General features: G+C 35.2%; 1 protein-coding gene across 3 annotated transcripts in view; it reads left to right on the forward strand.

Moving 5' to 3' along the window:
• The window catches only part of LOC117108184 (tRNA (uracil(54)-C(5))-methyltransferase homolog), a 29,294-nt gene extending 9,529 nt beyond the window's left edge, over positions 1 to 19,765 (forward strand). The window contains exons 1-9 of one of the 3 annotated variants that reach the window (XM_033250146.1): positions 2,806 to 3,498; positions 5,839 to 6,100; positions 6,869 to 6,968; positions 7,510 to 7,580; positions 8,027 to 8,262; positions 9,268 to 9,587; positions 10,174 to 10,293; positions 10,872 to 10,971; positions 15,524 to 19,765. In XM_033250146.1, the coding sequence (XP_033106037.1) occupies positions 5,900 to 6,100; positions 6,869 to 6,968; positions 7,510 to 7,580; positions 8,027 to 8,262; positions 9,268 to 9,587; positions 10,174 to 10,293; positions 10,872 to 10,971; positions 15,524 to 15,656 (1,281 nt within the window). In that variant the 5' untranslated portion in view covers positions 2,806 to 3,498; positions 5,839 to 5,899 and the 3' untranslated portion in view covers positions 15,657 to 19,765. Of the gene's footprint in view, positions 1 to 2,805; positions 3,499 to 5,838; positions 6,101 to 6,868; positions 6,969 to 7,509; positions 7,581 to 8,026; positions 8,263 to 9,267; positions 9,588 to 10,173; positions 10,294 to 10,871; positions 10,972 to 15,523 lie in introns of those variants that run through there. The other 2 variants (XM_033250147.1, XM_033250145.1) reach the window with 2 other exon arrangements.
• The last annotated feature ends 693 nt before the right edge of the window (positions 19,766 to 20,458 follow it).

The following is a 20,458-nucleotide window of genomic DNA, read 5'->3' on the forward strand; positions in this document are numbered from 1 at the left end:
TTGACATTAGTAAAATAGTGGCTTATGACAACAGCCAAGTGTGTCTTTGTGGTTTTCATACACCATCCAAATAAATAAATTAATTAAATCCTTTCCTTACAGCTGACCCTGTAATACAAAAGTAGAAAGGGAATAATAGTTTTGCCTAAAAGAAATTTTAGCACAAAATTCTCCATAAAAAAATATAAGGGAGTCAAATCTGTCTTTGTGGTGTTTGTGCTCTATACATATATAAATGGATAAGCTTTTCCTGGCAGCTGACCACTTCCTCAGTAGTGAACATAATATAATACAAAAGTTTTAAAACTACTCATAACAGCTTAAAAATGTTTGCAGGGCATTCCAAATTTTAAAGCAATGCCTTAATTTTAGCGTCACAGACACTTCTTTTTCACTTCTTCCAGATCCTCCAATATCATGCAATGAAATTGGTTTAATTGGAAACTCGTCTGGGGTGTAGCTAGGATCGTTGTCTTCTCCAGAACTTAATTCTTCTGGGGTGCTTGTTCTAAGAGCCTGAGTACAAGTACCATCTAGAACATCTTAAATGACTTTTAAGAATGGTCCAATATTAATACAGGGTCATTGGTACATACTTTTCCAATCTCATCTCGGAATCATTATCACATGTGTGACAAATGTAATTTTTGTCCCCATCTATGCAATCTAAGTGGGCCATATTAGAGCACAAAGTAGTTCTTCAATTTAATTTTTTCAGGTGTATCTTATACAGTATGCAGTGCCTGGAACTGACTTGTACTTGCTGCATTTTTAGCGATCTTTCAATATCACAAGTGGCAGATGTGAGTGGATCTGTTGTGCCACTTGTGCATGCTTCTGAAATGCTAGCAACTTACTGTTGTACCACAAGCAGTGCAGCTGTAGTGTTGCTTGTAAGTATGGTTGCAACTTGTAAGGTAGTTGAGGCAATGCTCTCTGAGATGCACCTGGACACTCAACACAGCACAACACAACAAGTAACACAAGTATATTCTGAGTCTTTTGTCTAGGCATGCTCAACAGATTCTCTGATGCCACAAAAGGGAAAATAGGCTCCACTTCCTTTTCAGTGGCCTTTTGTAGTCCATATTTATGTTTGTAGGCAACTGGATCTCTTGTAATTGCACCACGCATCCTCTCCAGAGAGGCATGGTGTTGTAGGTTGCTGTCTGACAAAGCTATGTGCGGAAGTACGGCTTTTTGCAGGTTGTACCATGCCATACAAATTATTGGTATTTTTTCTAATGACAATGACATATAGTAGTTCTGTAGTGCATTGATACCTTAATATCTGACAGTGTAGTTCCTTTTTTTTTTTGGTTTTTACAGTAAGTCACTCAACCACTTACCGCACCGTTTCTGAACGTGCCCGACACATTGCAGTTTGGTGATTTCACACTTAGGGATGTATGGCTTCTCTTCAGCAACTTTTTGTAGGATGCTGTGTCTCCATCACCTAAATACTTTGTATATCTGAGATTTCTCGTTTCAACAGAACGATTGAATATACTAACAGCACCCTCAGGATGGGAGATTCTGATCCTTTGGGGTTCAAATTTCACTCGTGATTCTGTTGCCACTTAATGTACAGCTTTTAATTAATGTCTGAAAAACACTTTCCCAGTCAAATTTAGTGCATTGTATGTGTATGTAGTGACAGAATCCTTGCTTGCTATCTGTACATTTTTACAATTAGAAAAAATCAAATTGGCTTGCATGGAGTCAGAAAGTAATTTTATACTGACAAATACAAATCCATCTCTGCATATTCCTAGTCGTAAATCATCTTCATCGGAAGTTGAATTATCATTTATGTCTGGAACTCTCGGTCTCTTCAGTTTCCTTTCATACTTTCCGGTTTCTTTTTTTCAAGTTCTTTGATCCCATCTTTTTTCTACAGTAGAAATGTTTTGTGTTCCCACGAAATCTCCATTACTCTTTCTTCATAAAATGCATACTTGGTATATTTTTTGTTTGCAGATTTGGAGTGGAGTTGAATAGATTAGTGGTTAAGATGCTTGCCTTCTAATCCCAAGGTTCTGGGTTCAATTCCTGTGAAAACAGGATTTTTTTCTCACGACTAAAAACAACTCCACTCACTGCCTAATCCTCATAAAGAGACTGATAAAAGCATCCCATTATTTCATTTTTTTTAAAGAGATCCCCTGAATATGAGCCAACCTGGGATAAGCTTTAAGGGTCACCCTCTGTAAATATGGTAAAAAAAAAGAAATTCAGGTCTTTGGAATACTCCTCAGGGAATGAAGCATAATGCATGACTGCGTATAAATTCAATGGTCAGCCTCACTAGTGTCTCAAATGTTAATGCACATGAAAAGCATACAATATACAAAAATATGCAGTTTAGAATGAAACTTTTAAAGAGCATCAATAGATATTGCAATCTAAAGAATCTGCTGCTTAGATATCTGCAAATCTAATAAATGAATGTTGATTGGTAGTGTGAGCTTATATATTATCAAATTAAACTTGGACTGTAAAGTGGCTGGATTATTGCTACAGACTTTGAAAATATTGTAGTAATTACGCACTACATACTTTGGCAAGATTTGACGGACTTCCTCTGATAAAGACCTTTGGAAAATGAACTGGTCTGACTTGATATTGCATTGGAGAGATCAACTGCAGACAGTTCTGATAAATATTTTGCGAAGCTTTTATGGATTGCTAATCTTTCTACAGGTGTGGTTATGTATTTGCAAACCAAATTCAGTAATTTGCTATATCCAGAAGACTGCTTTAACAAATTCTACAGTGAAAAGCATGATTACTTTTTGTTATACAAGGATTGTCATCATTCTCAATAAGATTGGACAACATGAAGGACAGTGGACAGAAATGTAGCAGTATGTATACTTGACTTGTTTTATCCTAGGAATAACAACCAATAAACCTGATGAAATTGCTCAAAGAATACATGAAGGCCATCAAATAACTGCACAGATCGTACTGGAACAGAAAGGCATGCACACTATTTTCTCAACAAATGAGGATGGCATCTAAGACAAAAGTCATGACTATAAAAACCTGTACTATTCCTACCATCTGACTTTTACAGTATCAATTGTGTGAGGGAATCTGACTTGCTGTTTACTAATACAACAAAGGCTTTTTATACAGATTTTGAAGATTTTCAGCTCACAGAACATCAGTAAATTCCTCATTTGAGCAGTAGTTGGGACAAGTAAAGGTTATTCCCATCTTTATATAATGGAAAGCACAGTTACAAGATGGAACATGATTTTGAACAAAACGCTGTCATGATTAAACTTTATAAATATAAGTGTGAAAATTAGCCTTGCCTGATTTGACTAAAAAAAGCAGTCTGATGCAGTTTAATATAATATAGTATCTGATTCAATCTGAAATGATATCTGACACAATATCTGATTCAGTCTGTTGCCATATTTGATGCAATATTTGACCAACTCACAATAAGATGAAGTTTGTAGCATAGCGGAGCCAGTACAGGCTAAGGTTGAACAAATTGTTTTAGCTAAAAATTAAAATACCAAACATTTTATTTTATTTGCATGAGATATTAAGAAACAAAGTATCACACACCGTCCTTTCATTATTAATTTCTAATTTACCTGTAAAGAGGACATTTTGTGAATCATGATTACAGTGCTTGACACTGTGAATTTAAAGGTGACAATTAAAATTTTTCTCTTTTTTTAAATTGTAAAGAATCACTAAAAAATATTTTCTACAATTTGAATGAATACCTCAAAACATGCACAAAAAAGACAAGTTTTTTTTTTTTTATCTGGTTTTAGTCTCACAAAAGTACATAAAGTTACCAATAGGTTGAAGCCTTTATTTTTGCCATTGGATACATGACAGTCATGCAGTGTGTGTTCTCCCTAGGAAATATTTATAGGCATATCAGTACTTTTAGCTATGTACCAATATGTTCAAATTGACAGGTACAGTACACTTTATTATACTCCTGGGTGAAGAAAGAGACATATATAGAACATCTTAAGTAGGCAATCATCCCTGCTATATATATTTACCCCCTCCCCCAATAGCAGTCTTGTATTTAATGGTGTACAGACTCTGCCAACATATGTTTTCACAAAAGTTAAAAAGAAATCATACTTGAATGAGGTAGTGGTGTATAATACATTTTAATCTGACATCAATATGTAAAATTTCTATTACTGTTCTCCATTTGTGAGACAGAGTCCATCCAGACAATGAATTTGAACATTGCTAAAAGGGAAACTTCAAATTTATGGTGGCACCATTAATCATAACAACTAGCCCACTTCTTGTCAATACAACATAATTTTCTTTCTTTTTGTTGTTCTCCACTTGTGGCTGAATGTACAAGGTTGTCTTTGATTTTCACTTCATATTGGAGAATTCCAACATAATTCCATTGTTGATGATCCTGTAACAATCTTTTTTAGGCTCTTTATTGTCTGTTTTTTTCTGTATATCGCTATCCAATGACTCTTAACGTTGACACTGTCCACCTCTTGAATCTAAGTCTTAAACATATCCCGGCTTCAGTTGAGTCTTCCGTCAAGCTCTCTTGTTAACTCCATTATTGCAGATTGTGCAGATATTTGAATATTTAGATAATTCAAAGTTTTCAATGTTTATGAATCACATTTTCATTTCCTTCCTGATGTTGCTAAATTATTGATTTACATTTAATTGGTTTTGTAGTTGGTGTTTTTCAGATGTCAGTGTTGCAACTTGGGTAGGGTAACAGGATTTTTTTTTTGTTGCTTCTTGTGTTTTCACATTCTTTTTGTTATGCTTCCTTGCTTACAGCTTACACAAAAGTATTACAAAAATATTGGTGATAGCTTCTCCTTACCTCAGCATTTACATGAAGAATTGAAATTGCATGCATAATTGGGCCGTACAGCTTTGTGTAGTAAAAAATATATTGCCTGTTCCTAAATGTATGGCGATCTGAAGTATATCTCCTGAACAGGCAGGAAAAGTGTTGCGTGCATTGCTGCCACCGTATATTAGTTCTTGATTGACAATACCTTTATAAATCAGCTGACGATGATATTTGCGCACCTGATTTAGAGAAATCCAAATCATAGCCAAGCTTCAGCATCAGCATTGATTCAGGGCTGGATTGAAGCAAAGCTAGATAGAGGTATTTTACACAAACATTGTAAGTATTGCCTTTGCCCACTGTACAGTAAAATGGACGTAAAAAATGCTTAAATTACTAATTTAGGGTCTTAACTTTTAACAATATGGCACTAAAAGTATGGCAAAATATTAATGTAAAAGATGGATATTTAATGGAAGTCATGGGTATGTCAGTTGACTGATGCTCATCACACTGTGTCCTTGTGCTCAATGTGTTTGCCTCTCCATTCAGGAGTGTAAATAGGTACCTGGTAGGAGGCAAATTATTTGGAATGGAATTGGTAGTGCTGTATTACACGCGAAACTAATTCCCAGGGAGTGGAAATGCATGTTGTATATGATTAGTTTCTGTATCCAATGACAAGAGGAAAAATCGCCTTGAGTTAATTCAAGTGGGTGCTATACATTATACATTAAATTTTACATTGAAAAAAAACACTGACGGCGTCCAAATGCCTTTTAAAGCCGCGCACTCACTGCGTTGTGGGACCGTCGACCAGGAATCCAACCACGCTCCCTGTGAGCGCTAGAATGACGCGACACTGTCTGCTAATTGGCAGTGGCAGTCTGATTGGATCGTCATTAAAAAAGATCTGTTGCGCGCACGTCGTCTTGTTGAATTCTTTCAGTGAGTGCCCCGCTTAACAGTACCCAAGGTACTTCACTGTATATTTTCTATGTTATTTTTAGTCGATCTCAGAATAATACCAGTTTTTGCAGCAGTTCAGTCAACAGCAATTCCTGTGAACAGATGATGCATGCAACCTGTCCACTTTGGAAAATTCCATACGAAATGCAACTTAAACTGAAATACTTGAGAATGAAGTCTTTGCTTCAGAAACTAACAAATGAGTTGATCCAATTGGAAGCAGCAACGGGGAATATCAGAACTTTAACAAACACTAGAGAACATGCTGGATTATGCTGTCCGTTGTCAGAAGTCATTCCTTCGGTTTGTACTTACTTTATAAAATTAATTTTAATGTATTCTGGAAATTAATTTGTAGGAAAGAATAAAAATAGCACTTTATTGCCATTATTCTCCACTTGTAACATTTGAAATCCGGCTGTTTTGCATATAGACTTTAAAATTTGCTCTCGCTTGAAATTCAGTCTCGTACTTTAAAGTTTTAAAATAACAGAATCGGCTATAAACTATGCAGATAACATTATTGATAATATTAATATTTATATATTATATAATTACATTGTAGATTTAAAATGTTAGTACAGTACATGAGTGGTTTAATATCACAAGCCTTCTATAATTTCCCTGTGCTTCAAGACTCACAGTTGGCACTTCTTGTGATTGCAGACGCACATTCACCTGCTACTTTTGTCACTACCGCACACAGAGAATTTTTGAAAACCTTCCAATAAAGTTGCAATTAGTTGTCTTATATACTTTCTAGTAGAAATTCCAATTTTTATGGAAATCCTTCGTATGGTAGTCCTATCTCTATTCAAGTTAAATTTTAGTAGTTTTTCCCCATGCCAATTAATTTGTGTTCACTTTTATGAGATGACATGAGGCCCATCACATTGCCTCATCCTCTATGAGTACTAAGATACTTTTCAACTGAAAATTCAAAACTTTAATGAAAATACTGTATATTCAAAGATAAGTGCATAATTGTCACCTAATCTGTGAAGTTAATGAATATAAAGACAAACTTGGCTGTTGTGTATAAAAGTAGAACTTTATTTTTTCTATTTATAGCCTCAAGTGGAAGGTTATCGTAACAAGTCTGATTTTAGTGTTGGTGTTGGACAAGATGGTAATGAAAAAACAGTTGGAATGTTAGTAGGAAGTTGGAAAAGTGAGTAAAAATTCAAATATAATTCACCCTCCAATTTGATACCCTTCAATTCCGGGACCCCTTAAATTATGAGATCCTTTTAATTCAAAGAACTGGAACCACTTTCTCAAAGAACAATCCTTCTAACAAGAAGCCAGCTTTCAAATTGGAGATTGGACCCCAGAGACCACCCCAAATTTTCAGGTCCCAAAGGTGGCCTCGATAGGAGGTTAAGGCTGTATATGAATTGGTAATTATGTAGTAGTAATTAGTATTTCAACAACAAAGCTTTTTAAAGCAATTTTAATATGCTGAACCGGCTCATTTCAGTTATCAAATGTAGTTAAATTCAAAATTCAAAACAGTGAAAGATCTGTGTATCCTTCCAATTGTCAATAAATCATAATTTTAGAGCCTTGTTGAATAAATGTAATACTTAAAGCCTCTCGTACCCATCTCAAATGTTTATATTATAGTTGTTGATTGTATTATATAGAAACATTTAGTGTGATATGGGCTGAAAATATATAACCTTTTCTTTTCTATTATTTTTTACTTCAAGAGAAAAATGTTGTTTGTGTGTCAGCAGAAAAATGCTTAAATATCAGCAGTGCACATAAAAGAATAGGAAAGGTAGGAAATACACAAATTATTTGATTATTATTATTGGATTACATTTTGTTTTTTATTTTCATTTCAAAATGTGATAAAAATTTGTATTATTAAATTTGTACAACATACAATAATAATATTAATAATAATAATAATAATAATAATAATAATAATAATAATATTATTTACCGTGTTCAAAAGTGCATGATAATATCCTCATTACATTATTGATTAAGTAAACAGTAAAAGCTAGTCACAAATGTATGATTTCACTGTCATGGATCTAAAAATGTAAAATAAATAATGATTAAAACATTAAAAATCAGTAATAATTATAACAACAGCAGCAGTAATTATTATTAAATAATATATCAATAATTTACTTCCAAAAGAATATTGTTTCTTTACTGTTTTAACATTAACAATTTTTTTTCATTTATTTTCTTATGTTTATTTTTCTATTAAAGTTGTATGAGGAGTTCTTACGGCAAAGTCCTCTAGGTGTGATGTTGGTCTTCCATGATGACGGGCATTGGCGAGGGTGCACCGTTCGGAGCAACCTTGCTGGGAACATGGCGGCCATCGTACAGTTCAATCCTAGATCTTTGAACCAATCACAGTTAGATATTCACAAAGAAGACCTGAAACAATTTTTTCTAAAAGGAAATCAAGACAGTATAACATCACTCTTTCTACAGAGCAGGTAAATTCATACCACATTGTTATAATATATTATTGTTTGAGGGTTTGCATGGCAAAGTAATAGTGTGTTAAATGCTTGCAAACTAATGATGTGTTAAATGCTTGCGGAAAAGAACTGCTGCTGCTGTTGTTGTTGAGAATGTCCTGAAATTTGGATTGAGTTGCTTCAATCACCATCAAGAGAATAATATCTGCTCCTGAAGACGATTGAATTGCAACTCAATCAAAATCTTGAGACATTCTCAATGACACCAGTTCTTTCCAGAACTATCTACATGGTGTACTGCAAGCATTTAGCACAGTATATTATTTTTTTTAACATTCCTGTAGAGAAATATATAGTATGGTTTGGTGGTTTGAGGAGTATAAAAATATGCAGATACAGTCCAATAGTTGCTGTCACTCTAGTTTTATTAGTACTCTATAATCATACACTTACTTTCTGAGATTGTTTTTTGGAAGTGCCAATTGAATGCCCAGATAAAACAACTTTTTTTTGGTTTGTGTTGGCAAGTTAGTCTAAATATTTTAAATGCTAAATAACAAGGCTAGGCTCCCCCTGAGTTTGGTTAGTAGGCCTCATCTGTTCTGTAGCCTACTGGATTTAATGGTGCTTTCCTTTCATTTTTTTTGGTAATGAGTGGCTATGTTTTGCTGTGAAATAAAAGGCTTAATTGGCTGGACATACAAGAGCAAGGCATAAAATGGAAAAAAAATTACTTGGCAGATAAAAAATTCAAGCAAACCAAATGATGTAAAATATATATAACGACTTGCTTTTGTTGTTGTTTTGTCATTCAACAGCAAGCAGCTTCCTACTTATTACAGGGTAGAATGAAATGCAGTGCTATAAACTATTGAAAAGTGATCGTAGTGCATGCAGGATTTGAACCGAGGACACCTTAATTGGAAGCTTTACACAACCTACATGACCACCCCATACATATTAAATATAAAATAGTAAACAAACTAATCTAACTTTCTTATTTATGTTATTTTGTTCTAGCTCTAAAACAAGGACGTATGATGATAGCTCAATCGAGTTATTGCATGGTGAAAGATATCTGTATGAAAAACTTCATGACCTGACCTTTCGCATATCTCCACTTGCGTTCTTCCAACCGAATACGAAATGCGCAGAAATGTTATACTCAACTATTAAAGAGCTTTTGATTGAAGGTAGTGAAAAACAAATAGTACTGGTGGACCTGTATTGTGGCACTGGAACTATTGGTTTATATCTCGCTAGAAGTGTTCATAAAGTTATTGGTATTGAGATTGTGGAACAGGCTGTGAGAGACGCAAAGGTGAATGCTGAAATCAATGGTAAATATTCTCTCATTATCATTAAATTTTTTTTTTTAAATCTTACTTTGATAGAGTTGAACGATTGGCCGAAAAGTATTGGTCCTGCTTCTTGGTGAGAAGACCCAGTTTAAACTGGGCCAGCATTGGGTTTTACACTTTTACCCCTCACATGATTGTTATGTGAGATAAAGGGAAAATGTATTTGTTATATGTTGGTACTGGGGCTGCACTGTGATTTAGGGGTTCTTGAAGTCAATCAAGATGACAACGAAAAAATTTATTTTTAAAATACTGTAGTGCAAAGCAGTCCATTATCAGTCTACAAAATTTGAATGCATGGAGTTATGGTAAAGTGCGGTGAAAGATAAACTGAGTGATGGAATGTGCTGAAGCATGTGGAGTGAAGAAGTATGTGACAAGTGAAGGAATTGACCTATGAAAGCATGTCATAGGTCAATTCGTGAAGGTAGTGTGAGTCCTAGAAGCAACGGTATAGAATATGAGATGCATCTATATGTTTAATAATTGGTTTTACTAGTAAGCTTAAATAATTATATTATTACTACATTGTTTTTTACTGTATATTGTGTTCATTTCTTTGAAGGTATAAATAATGCAGAATTTGTGTGCGGATCAGTTGAGAAAGTGTTACCACATGTTCTGTCTTGCCTGGAGCCTAACCAAGAAGTGCTCGCAGTCGTAGATCCAGCACGCAGTGGAATTCGTAAGTTACTTCATTCTACAGAACAGATTGATTCAATAGTATAGCTATTCTTCTTTGATAGCATCTCACAAGAAAAAAAGTTTGTTTAAATTGGTGTAATACACATCATAACCGCCAAGTCGTCTTTTTTCAAAATTGTGTTTAACCACAGAACTATTGTGTTTGTCTCACATTATGTTTTTAGTTGATTTGCTCACAATAGTATTTGGAAACTTCGGATTCCTATATTGTAATAACAATCACTACAAACATTGATAAGGACGTTCATGATACTAATGGATATTGCAGCTACAGTGATTGGAGCTGTTTCTGTAAAAAATATAGAAAATTAGACGCCGCCAGATTGATGCCGAGCTTGACTGTTCCGAATCATTAGTAAGAAAGATATAATACAAATGGAAACTGTAGCAAGCTACAGTGCATTGGGGCCATTTTGGTAAAAACAAAAAATAAGAGGCTACAAGAATGATGCTTAGCGACTGTTAACTTGGGGAGTTTCTCAGAAAGGCCTGAAATTTTTCAGGCAGTATTATTGTGTTTTCTATATATTTTATGTAACTGTATTATATCTTTTGCAGATTCAAGTGTTGTAAAAACATTACGTAACTGTGAGTCCATCAGGAGGTTGATCTACGTGTCTTGCAAACCAGAGGGGGAATCATTTACCGATTTTATCAAGTGAGTTTCCCAACAAAAACTAAAAGTACAAAACAATCAAGACAAAATAGAAGGCAAGGATTTAATTTAAACGAGTGCTGAATGCCTACACAGAGTTGGTAAACCCTAACAAATAGCAATGACACAGTAAAACAAGTTACATTCCACATTTAGTACATCTACAATAGAGTGACCAACTACATAATATTATCTTCATTAACATTATTTAAAAAGTGTATATTTAAAAAATTAGAATTTGAATTTTAAAGCATGTTCAGAAATAATAGAATTAAACATTATATTGTTCACAGGATAGAACAAGCTTCCAATGAGCCATTGGAGGTATGTTGTAGCAAATTGGTTTAAAGTTAGCATAAATTGAAATTCACCATGTATTCCTGTGTCGTCACACCTTCCCAAACCTTCTTACTTGGTCTTGCACACTATTTCTTTGACAGTCTCCATCTTTCCCTGTCACAGGCTTCTAGATGAGCCAGGGTACGGGTTGTCTGCAATCAGGGAAATGACCCGGGCGCCGTTTCTGAGTTGCTGCTAACATCGGCGTTTAAATCTCAGATATATTACCTGGAGTATCGTAGCATTCCAGAAGACTAGGTGCTGTAATTCTGGTTTTCTCATCAATTGATTTGATTATCAATCAATTTCTTTCTTCCTGGGGTCTCCTTCCTACATCGAGGTTTCTTTATGTTATTTCCAAGAGTGAATGTGGGGAAATTATTTTAAACAATGAATGCATTAAAAATTCTAATTCAAGAGAGTTGAAGCTTTTGTTCTGATCTTGCGCTGCTCTGGGCCGGAAAGACACTGAAATATGGTAGCAAGCATATTTTTAGGAATATTTCATCTAAGTGGCAGTTGCTGTCATCCAAGGACCCTTCATGCTGAAGTTTACACTAGCTTGCTTCTTCTGGGCAGTATTTGGAGAACAATATTTGTGCCACTTCATGGATTGATACAAAATTGCTAAGATCGCATGCTGCATTTGTTTCACTCTCCTTCTTACACCGTTGATTGGATTTTGTTCACATTCAGCCTTATTGCATTTCTATCTGGTAACCCAGACACATTATTGAACCGAGAGGCTGAGAGGCCCAGATGTCAATCTTCCCTTGCCGCAGCCAAGGAATTTTTATTTTAAATTTGATTAAAATTTTCTCTAAGGCCCAGAACGTGCATTTGCCAACATGGCCTATACTGTCCAGTTTTTCCAGGGGTTTGGTCTGGCCTGTATATGTTTTTTAATTCGATAAAGCTTTTACTGTCTCCATCACATAAAATTTGGGTGTACATTAAGTTGTGTTTTGCGATCAAATGCCCCCACATTATTTTCCCCTCTGTTTCCATGCTCAGACTTAATCATCATAATCATTACGGCATTTGTTTCTGTGTGTTTTCCACCAATATTTATTCTTCTGGGACTGCTTGTTGTATTCCGAGTATTTTGCACAGATATTACATGTCTTATGCAAAGGACATGTATCTAGGACTTTTCCTGTATCCATAGAAACAATGACACCAACAATGGTTTGCAGTGTGCCCGCGTTTTGACCATGTTTTATCAAAGTGATACACATACTTCGACAGACCGCGAATCATCATCATTTATTTCCTGCTCGCATGTCAAGGGAAGGTTTTATTTGCTTGCTTGGGATATATTCATATAGGGTAATTTTACTTACTGTACGGTGCGGGAACCATGTTCCGGATCATTTATAGACCATGTCATGGACATATAGAATTTATCCTTCAGACATTTGCAACAACAGCATGGGCATTGCAACACCAATTTCAATCATGTCATTCACAAATTTCATATCGGCGGGAAAAATATTTATACAGTTATTCTAATATTATTATTACTCAATTTAATTATTTTCTACTGTGTATATATCAAAGAAAAGATGAAAGAAATAATTGTTGAAATAAAAAAAAATAAATGTATATTCAATTTAATCCCATCATTGTTTAATCAGGCACATGCAGGGTTTGAACAACAAAAATAAAACATGATTTTTGAAATTTTTAAAAAGAAGAATCAATTACAAATATTGGCAATACACTCACTCAGGCAATTGTGCTGATATTTCGAAATAGCCTGCGGCCTTTTGGGGTTGCGATGTCCTCTGTGGGCAATGGAACTGAAAATGTCCACCACTGCCACAATGAAAGCAATGGTGGCATGCAGTTGCGTTCCATTCCTCAAGCAGTTCTGGCAGCTTTTTTTCCTGCTACTGTTTCTACCTAAAAAATTGTTTTAGTTGGGCCACTTCCATCTCACAACTGGGCAACTCCATGCAAAAGCTTGATGTCTTTGGCTAGAGGGATTCATACAGTCAAGTGAGGCAGCCACTGGGATTCCTGGTTTTCACAACATATGCCCCTGTGGCTTGCTAGTTCTACTGTTGCTTCAAGTTGGTTCACCCTTCCAGATAAGCCCGCAATTTGAGCCCTGTGCTTGGCTTTTATCAGCCCACCACCAACAACTACTTCTCATCAAACCTTTCTTTATACCCTGTTCAATCTGATGGGCATGTCTTACTGATGCACATACCTCAAATTAAAGCTATATTCTATAGTCTTTCTCTTTACAATCTTGTTTATATCAGAATTTTTTTTATATGGTATATTAAAGCATATTAGAGTTTCTTATGAAACCATATATTCAATAATCTTTTGCATTACAGGCTTGTATAACTTTCTCTGTGATATTGAAGCAAATGTCCATAACCATGTTTTTTTTGTCTGATTCGGAAGGTAAGTTAAGAAACCCGCTGAAAGATAAGATAGTATGAATTGTGCAGTTAAACAAATTAAGTTTGAAATATTGAATACAAATGGCTTGTATTAACTTTTTATCCTTGGGTGCTGAAAGATACAGTAGAGTATAACAAAACAAATTCTTTAAAACAGAGAGTACCCTGTTCAATCTGATGGGCATGTCTTACTGATACACGCTTATTCTATAGTCTTTCTCTTTACAGTCCTGTTTATATCAGAAATTTTTCTGTAATATATGGTATATTAAACCATTTACTAGAGTTTCTTATGAAACCATATTCAAGAATCTTTTGCATTACAGGCTTCTATAACTTTCTCTGTGATATTTAAGCAGCAAATGTCCATAACCATGTTTTTTTAGTCTGATTAGGAAGGTAAGTTAAGAAACCTGCTGAAAGATAAGATAGTATGAATTATGCAGTTAAACAAATTAAGTTTGAAATATTGAATACAAAAATGCCTTGTATTAACTTTTTATCCTTGGCTGCTGAAAGATAAAGTACAGTATAACAAAACAAATTCTTTAAGACAGAGAACACTGTAACAAAATCGTGTATAGAGTGCATACCCTCCGCCCACATCTTAGTTCTCTTCTTTATAAATTTCCCACGCATATTGTTACCATGAAATATCGTGGATATCATAAACAAATTCAGGTTTATGTTTATTTGGCTACTTTAAAACCATTGCTAAAATCCTATCATTCGATAGCAGTTGTCAAGAATGGGAATGTACGTAAAGGACTCTGCCTGTTCACAGATCACTCGCTTTGCTCCATTTTTTCCCTTACAAACTTTGTTCCAATATTAATTTTGTTTAAAGTCAACAAAATTGAAATGCTCCTTTGTAAACTCAGATGGAAGTGTCTCGGAATCTACTAATGTGTGCCTTGATCTGTTCTTTCCAATCATCATAATCGGGATTGATCATGTGTCCACCATTTATGCTTTGCCAGGAGTTTCACTCGACCAGGAGATATACACAGTATTGACAAGAATTTTCTGCCACATACCTCTACAAAAGCATCAGCCTGGTTGGTTAAAAACCAAGAAAACTAAAATGAATATGACTTGCAAAAAAAAAAAAAAGGCTAGCCTGTCGGGGTAAAAAATTTAAAGTCAGTAATACTGGAGAAATATATTTTGGTTAGCAGCTCCGCCGGCAATGTAACGGAGTAGCACATGGTCGATTCACTGTTCTACATTCTGCTTGACTGATCCAACCCAGACGAAGTGATTGCTGTGACAGATATGTGTTGACATGGTGTAGGTTTTTTTTTCGTCCGACTGCCCAACAAGAAACGGGTTGGAGGGGGGGGGGCGGTTTTTCTTGATCTGTCCGATGGGGCTTAAGCCGCCACTGGGATGGAACTTCTCAAATTTTTACTTAGATAGTGACCTAGCTCCAACCCAAACCCACATCAGTTTCAACTTGTATGGTAGGTACTCTCTCTTTCTTCAATAATAGGGGTGTCTTCACGATGGCACGTAATGTAGGAGGTAGGAGGTTGTTAACTGTTACATGTACAGTATTGTATTCAACCTTGGAGGTCCACTTGACATTGATTTGTTTCACTTTTTGACAATTCTGTCGATTTGCTAACGATCACTTGTCCTCGTTATTTGTATGTGATATAGACTTTTATTTTCTCATGTCCATAGATTTGTTATCTCTTGAAGGCAAAATAAATGAAATGATATATATATAATTTTACGATTTTCTACGTTATTATCTATGAAATGACTTTTTCTGGTGCTATACTTGTAAATTTCAGATTGTGCCAACCAGATGGAGAGGATGCCCGTGGACAAGCCTGGTATCCAAACAAAGCAGTGCCTGTTGATATGTTTCCTCACACCATGCATTCTGAACTGGTGATCAAATTTGAACGAGAAGCAAGTTTGTGATTTGCATTTTACATATGATTCCATCAAGTTGGGAAACAAAGTGTGACATTGGCTTCAAAATTTGAAGTTGCATTACAGTACAAATGATGGTATTTTCAGAAAGTAAACTATTCTAACTTAAGGAATAAAAACTGTTGACATATATCCATTCATTTCAAAGAGCTGCAAGGGTTGAATTACAACATGGATAGTCATTTTCACTAATGTAACAAAGGACACCATTTATTTTTTGCTTGATCAACCTATACTTAATAGTTGTGAGGTTATTTTACTGGTTCTGAATAATCTTTATATATAAGATGATAAAGGACCTGGGATGATTTCTGATCTGTTCAAAGTAGAAAAACAAAAACAAAATTGACAATTTTTTTACAAAAATAACACATTAACATTTAAAATATTTATTGAAATTCAAGTGGCATGAAATAAAATAATGTAATAAGTTGTATTTTCTGCTGATGATAATATTATAGGTTGCTTTCTCACCAAAGACAATTCAGTTGCAATTTTCTCTATAATTGAGAATGCATGTTTGTTCATGCACTGTTAATGTTCAAATTTAACGATCATTTCAATATCAATTCAATATTGATTCATTAATGGTTGGGGTTGTCTGGAGAGCCTTGTTAGTCCTTATCACTGGACAAGACCGATGAGGGAGGAGGATGGCATTTGGCTCTCTTCCATTTTCTTCATGAACTTGCACTTAAAATTCACCCCATCACTTGACGTTGAGCATTCTGTTGTCTTGTAAATAGAAACCGTTCCTCCCATAGCGACACAGAATTTACATTACTGCTTGCCCTTATCAACCCCATCGAAACTAATGCAGGTCCAGTTTCTTATCATATGACCTTCGGTAGTAGATGGCGTGATGGCGTGTAACATCCTCGTCCCCTTAATTGTTTTGACCTCCAACCCGTCATGCCTTCCCTCTGTCTTTGACATATTTAATCTTCCTCTTGAAGTGATGGCATCTGACATCATGTGGTATCTTCTGCCATGATTTTCAGGTGTCTCGCATTATTGAATACAGCTTCACCAGATGTCACAGCCATTGACGCTTTGTTCTTGATCACAGATCCGCCATCACTTGGCTCTTTACCATGTCTTGACCCAAAAAAAAAAAATAAATAAAATGTGCTCAATTTTCAGGTCAGGGAATTTCTCGGCAAAGTCTGCAATGTTGACAAATGCATCCCTGCATTTGTACTGGACAGCAGCCCTATCTGAAAATCTGTAGATATTCTTTACATCAATCTTCGAAATATGAAACGCATAATTAACTGAATATCGTTAATGGCATGTGACTTAGGCAGTTTTATGACTGACTTTACAAAAATGAATAACCTTTTGATGAAGTGGTATGTTATCAACAATTTAAAATAAAACAGCAATACAATGTTGAATTAAAAATTACACGTCCACAACACCCCTCATTGTTTAAACATGTTCTTCCCACGTATAGCAGTAGCCCTCCTTACTTTTCAAATCTTACAATGTAAAATTGTGAACTTGCAATTTAGTTTTATAGTACATTGTACCAGCTTTTCTGGGACATAAGACAGCTTGTAAGTCCATAGTCCACACAGACACTTCATCATTAGATGCATTTTTGTCAGCAGCTTTTTTCCTTTTTTGCTTAATCTGTGTAATGGCATCAATATTGCAATACTTCGGGCTGATGCAAACATCGCACTCATCTTTTAGTGGTAGGCCTATAAATACCAACAAGTTTTCATCATTAAAAATTTGGCTGAAACGTTCTCATTCTCTGCATCCGTTTTTGTACTCTGGGTGGAGCTTAGTGAGTGTTGTGACTGGGTATAAGAATTTCTTATTTCTATATTAAGTGGCAGTATTTCTACAATAGTGCAATTGCGATGGCATAGAAGGTAGATCAGCCACTTATTAGAGTAGTCCATGTCATTTCTTTCCACATACGCAGTCTTGCCTGGAATAACAAAAAAAAAAGCAGATGTTTAGGAGATGCTATTTGTATAATACTGTACATTTTTCAGGGTTTCATAAAAGTTGCATGCCATTTTTCATCTTTACATTTTGAGGCCATATGCGGATTTTCACCTTTAGGGGTGTAATCGTTGTTGGTTAGCCAATCAGCAACAGTCCTGAGAAAGTCCAAGGGTTGATGCCAACAGGGACTTGCAAACCTGGACAGATGTTCCATTCTTCAGCTGAAATTTGTAAGAAAAAGATTTCTACCTTTTTGTTAGCCAATCAGCAACAGTCTTGAGAAAGGCCAACTGTTGATGCAAACATGGACTTGCAAACCTGGACAGTTGTTCCATTCTTCAGCTGAAATTTGTAAGAAAAAGATTACTTTCTTCTTGACTGATCTACTGGGAATTTTTTTTTCACACGTCAGACACGCTACGCAAAATAAAAGTAAATGATGATAATATGTCATTTTAATAACGACGAATTGTACAACGTACAGTAGTAAAACAGAGGTAGGGGCAGCCACTCACAGATAGTCATAATTAATGTACTGTGCTGCCCCTAAAGGCTTATCTAACATAAGGACTTATTGTCAACAAAATAGCATACACATAATACATATGCATCCAAATGATGCATTAACCTTCAGTTAAGCATACATGAACATTAAAATACTACGTTAGAAATATTAAACCCCTAAAGACCATTTGCCATAGAGCAGGTACCGGAATTCGAGCTGCCATGTGATGCAAATAGCGTTTTCCTCGTCGGTTTGGAAAAAACTCGGTTTGTTGTTTTTGTTTTATGTCAACCTTTAATGAATAAAATAGAATTTTAGTTCATGGCCATTCCGTATGATTAAAAATAATCTATTCTTTTTGTATTGTTTATTTGAAATTACCTTGGAAACTAATGTTCGCACGGCGTTCATTCCATGATTTCATGTCAAAAAATTGTTTTAAGATCCGGCTTCATTATGCTCATAGTCCTAGCAGTGGACAGAAAATAAATGCCCCTTAGCGACCGTCTTGGTTTAAAATTTCCGAATCCGATGCATCCGTTCGACTTCGAAAGTGATAGATTCAGCTATCGTTGCTACTACTGAATTTTCAATTTCTCAAATGCTTTCTCAGCCTCCTTGGCCAATGGAATAGGTTGGCAAATGACAATTAAAGGTTAAATAAGTTATTGTACAGTTTCTCCGTTTTATTTAACATTTCTTAACTTCGCCACAATCTTCTATACAAATCATAATTTTTCGAGTGGATTACTAAAGTTCATATGAATGGCATTTTTTTCAATATTTGGCCTACTTGGTTGTCTAGGATTACTCGCACTCGTGCCTATCGCATCATAATCTCAGCTGCTTAGAATTCCTGCATGGCTCGTTTTTCAATATCAGCCAATCGTGTATTTAGTGAGTCCAATAGAAGTAGTGGCATACCATACAACGCTTAAATTTGCTATTGTGACAACTGTGTGTTGGCGTAGAATAGCGAATTTAACACTGGAATGGAAGTTCTGCTTCCAAGAGTTTCTGTCTATCTGTAGCCTAATCGGGACCTCCACTGCCAGTGGGGTAACTTGTATTTCCAGACATTCTATAACCTCGATGATTAAAGTTAAAATAAATTTACATACATACTACCGGTATAGAAGAAACTTATAGAGAATAACTTACTAACAACATCAGGATGGTAAATTGTCAAAACTCAACATCAAGAAGGAATCGCACCGAATGGCGGAAATTAGAGAGGCACGCGATGTCTAACAACGATTAGCGTTCAAGAAGAATTCTAAGAATACTGCCTTCAAAATATGATGATGAATTTCATTAAATAATTTTTTTATATTTTCAAATATAACATGATGCCTCCTTTGAGGATGCTTATTTAAGATTAAAGCACTGTCCACATTATCTATGTAATATGACAAATATGTGAGATTTGCCCATACATTGCAGTGGTGGATCCAAAAGTTCAAAATAGATTGGGCCCTGGGAGGTACTTTCACATATGGAGGATCCATACCACCTAAGCCCCACCATGGTTGGGGCTGAGGTTTAGAAAATGTTATTTATTATTAATTATGGCACCTCTAGATGGCCGGAAATTTCGCTCTCAGACTCTTTATATCTCCATTAAAAAAAAAAAAAAATATGTACTATGACAAATATCGTCGCTCACATCACGAACTAACACAATCAAAGTAGATTGTGTTAGTTCGTGAAATCACAGTAGCGCGTCAAAATGAGCGCGTATTGGTTGTCAAGCAAATTTGTATTCTTTACCACACAAAAAGTCCTTAACGACAACAGCGCGTATTTTGACGCGCTTTTTTGATTTCACGAACTAACACAATTGAATCCGTCACTGCATGGGCATGATGAGATCTTGTTTGTGCCACATAAATCTTGATAGCATGAATAGAGCACAAGGACAGATATTTTGGTAATTAAATCACATGAATAATGGAATAAGTTAAGATGAAATTTGTGTAGTTGATACCTATGCTCAGCACCAGGCCTATTATGAAATATGGTAGGCAATCAAGGTTTAGTGCTTTTAACATTTCAACATAATCAATGCTTGATGTAATAATTTGTTAATGTGACATACCGAATAATCCGAAATGGACAATATTTATTCTTACTGGTACATTGTCCCTCTATTAAAGTCATAGTTTTTTTAATGTTGACTGTTTTCCCCCTTCATATTTTTGTATGTTTTAAAAAATTCTTATCTTTAGTTATTATTTAGTTGCTAGAACGTGGGTTTTGTGATTGAAATTAATTGTGCAGTACCATGAAGTAGTTTACATTAGATTAAACGGTTATATAATCT

This window comes from Anneissia japonica, unplaced genomic scaffold (assembly GCF_011630105.1).
Source record: "Anneissia japonica isolate Jap-2015-1 unplaced genomic scaffold, ASM1163010v1 scaffold519_len276752_cov174, whole genome shotgun sequence".
Lineage (NCBI taxonomy): Eukaryota > Metazoa > Echinodermata > Crinoidea > Comatulida > Comatulidae > Anneissia > Anneissia japonica.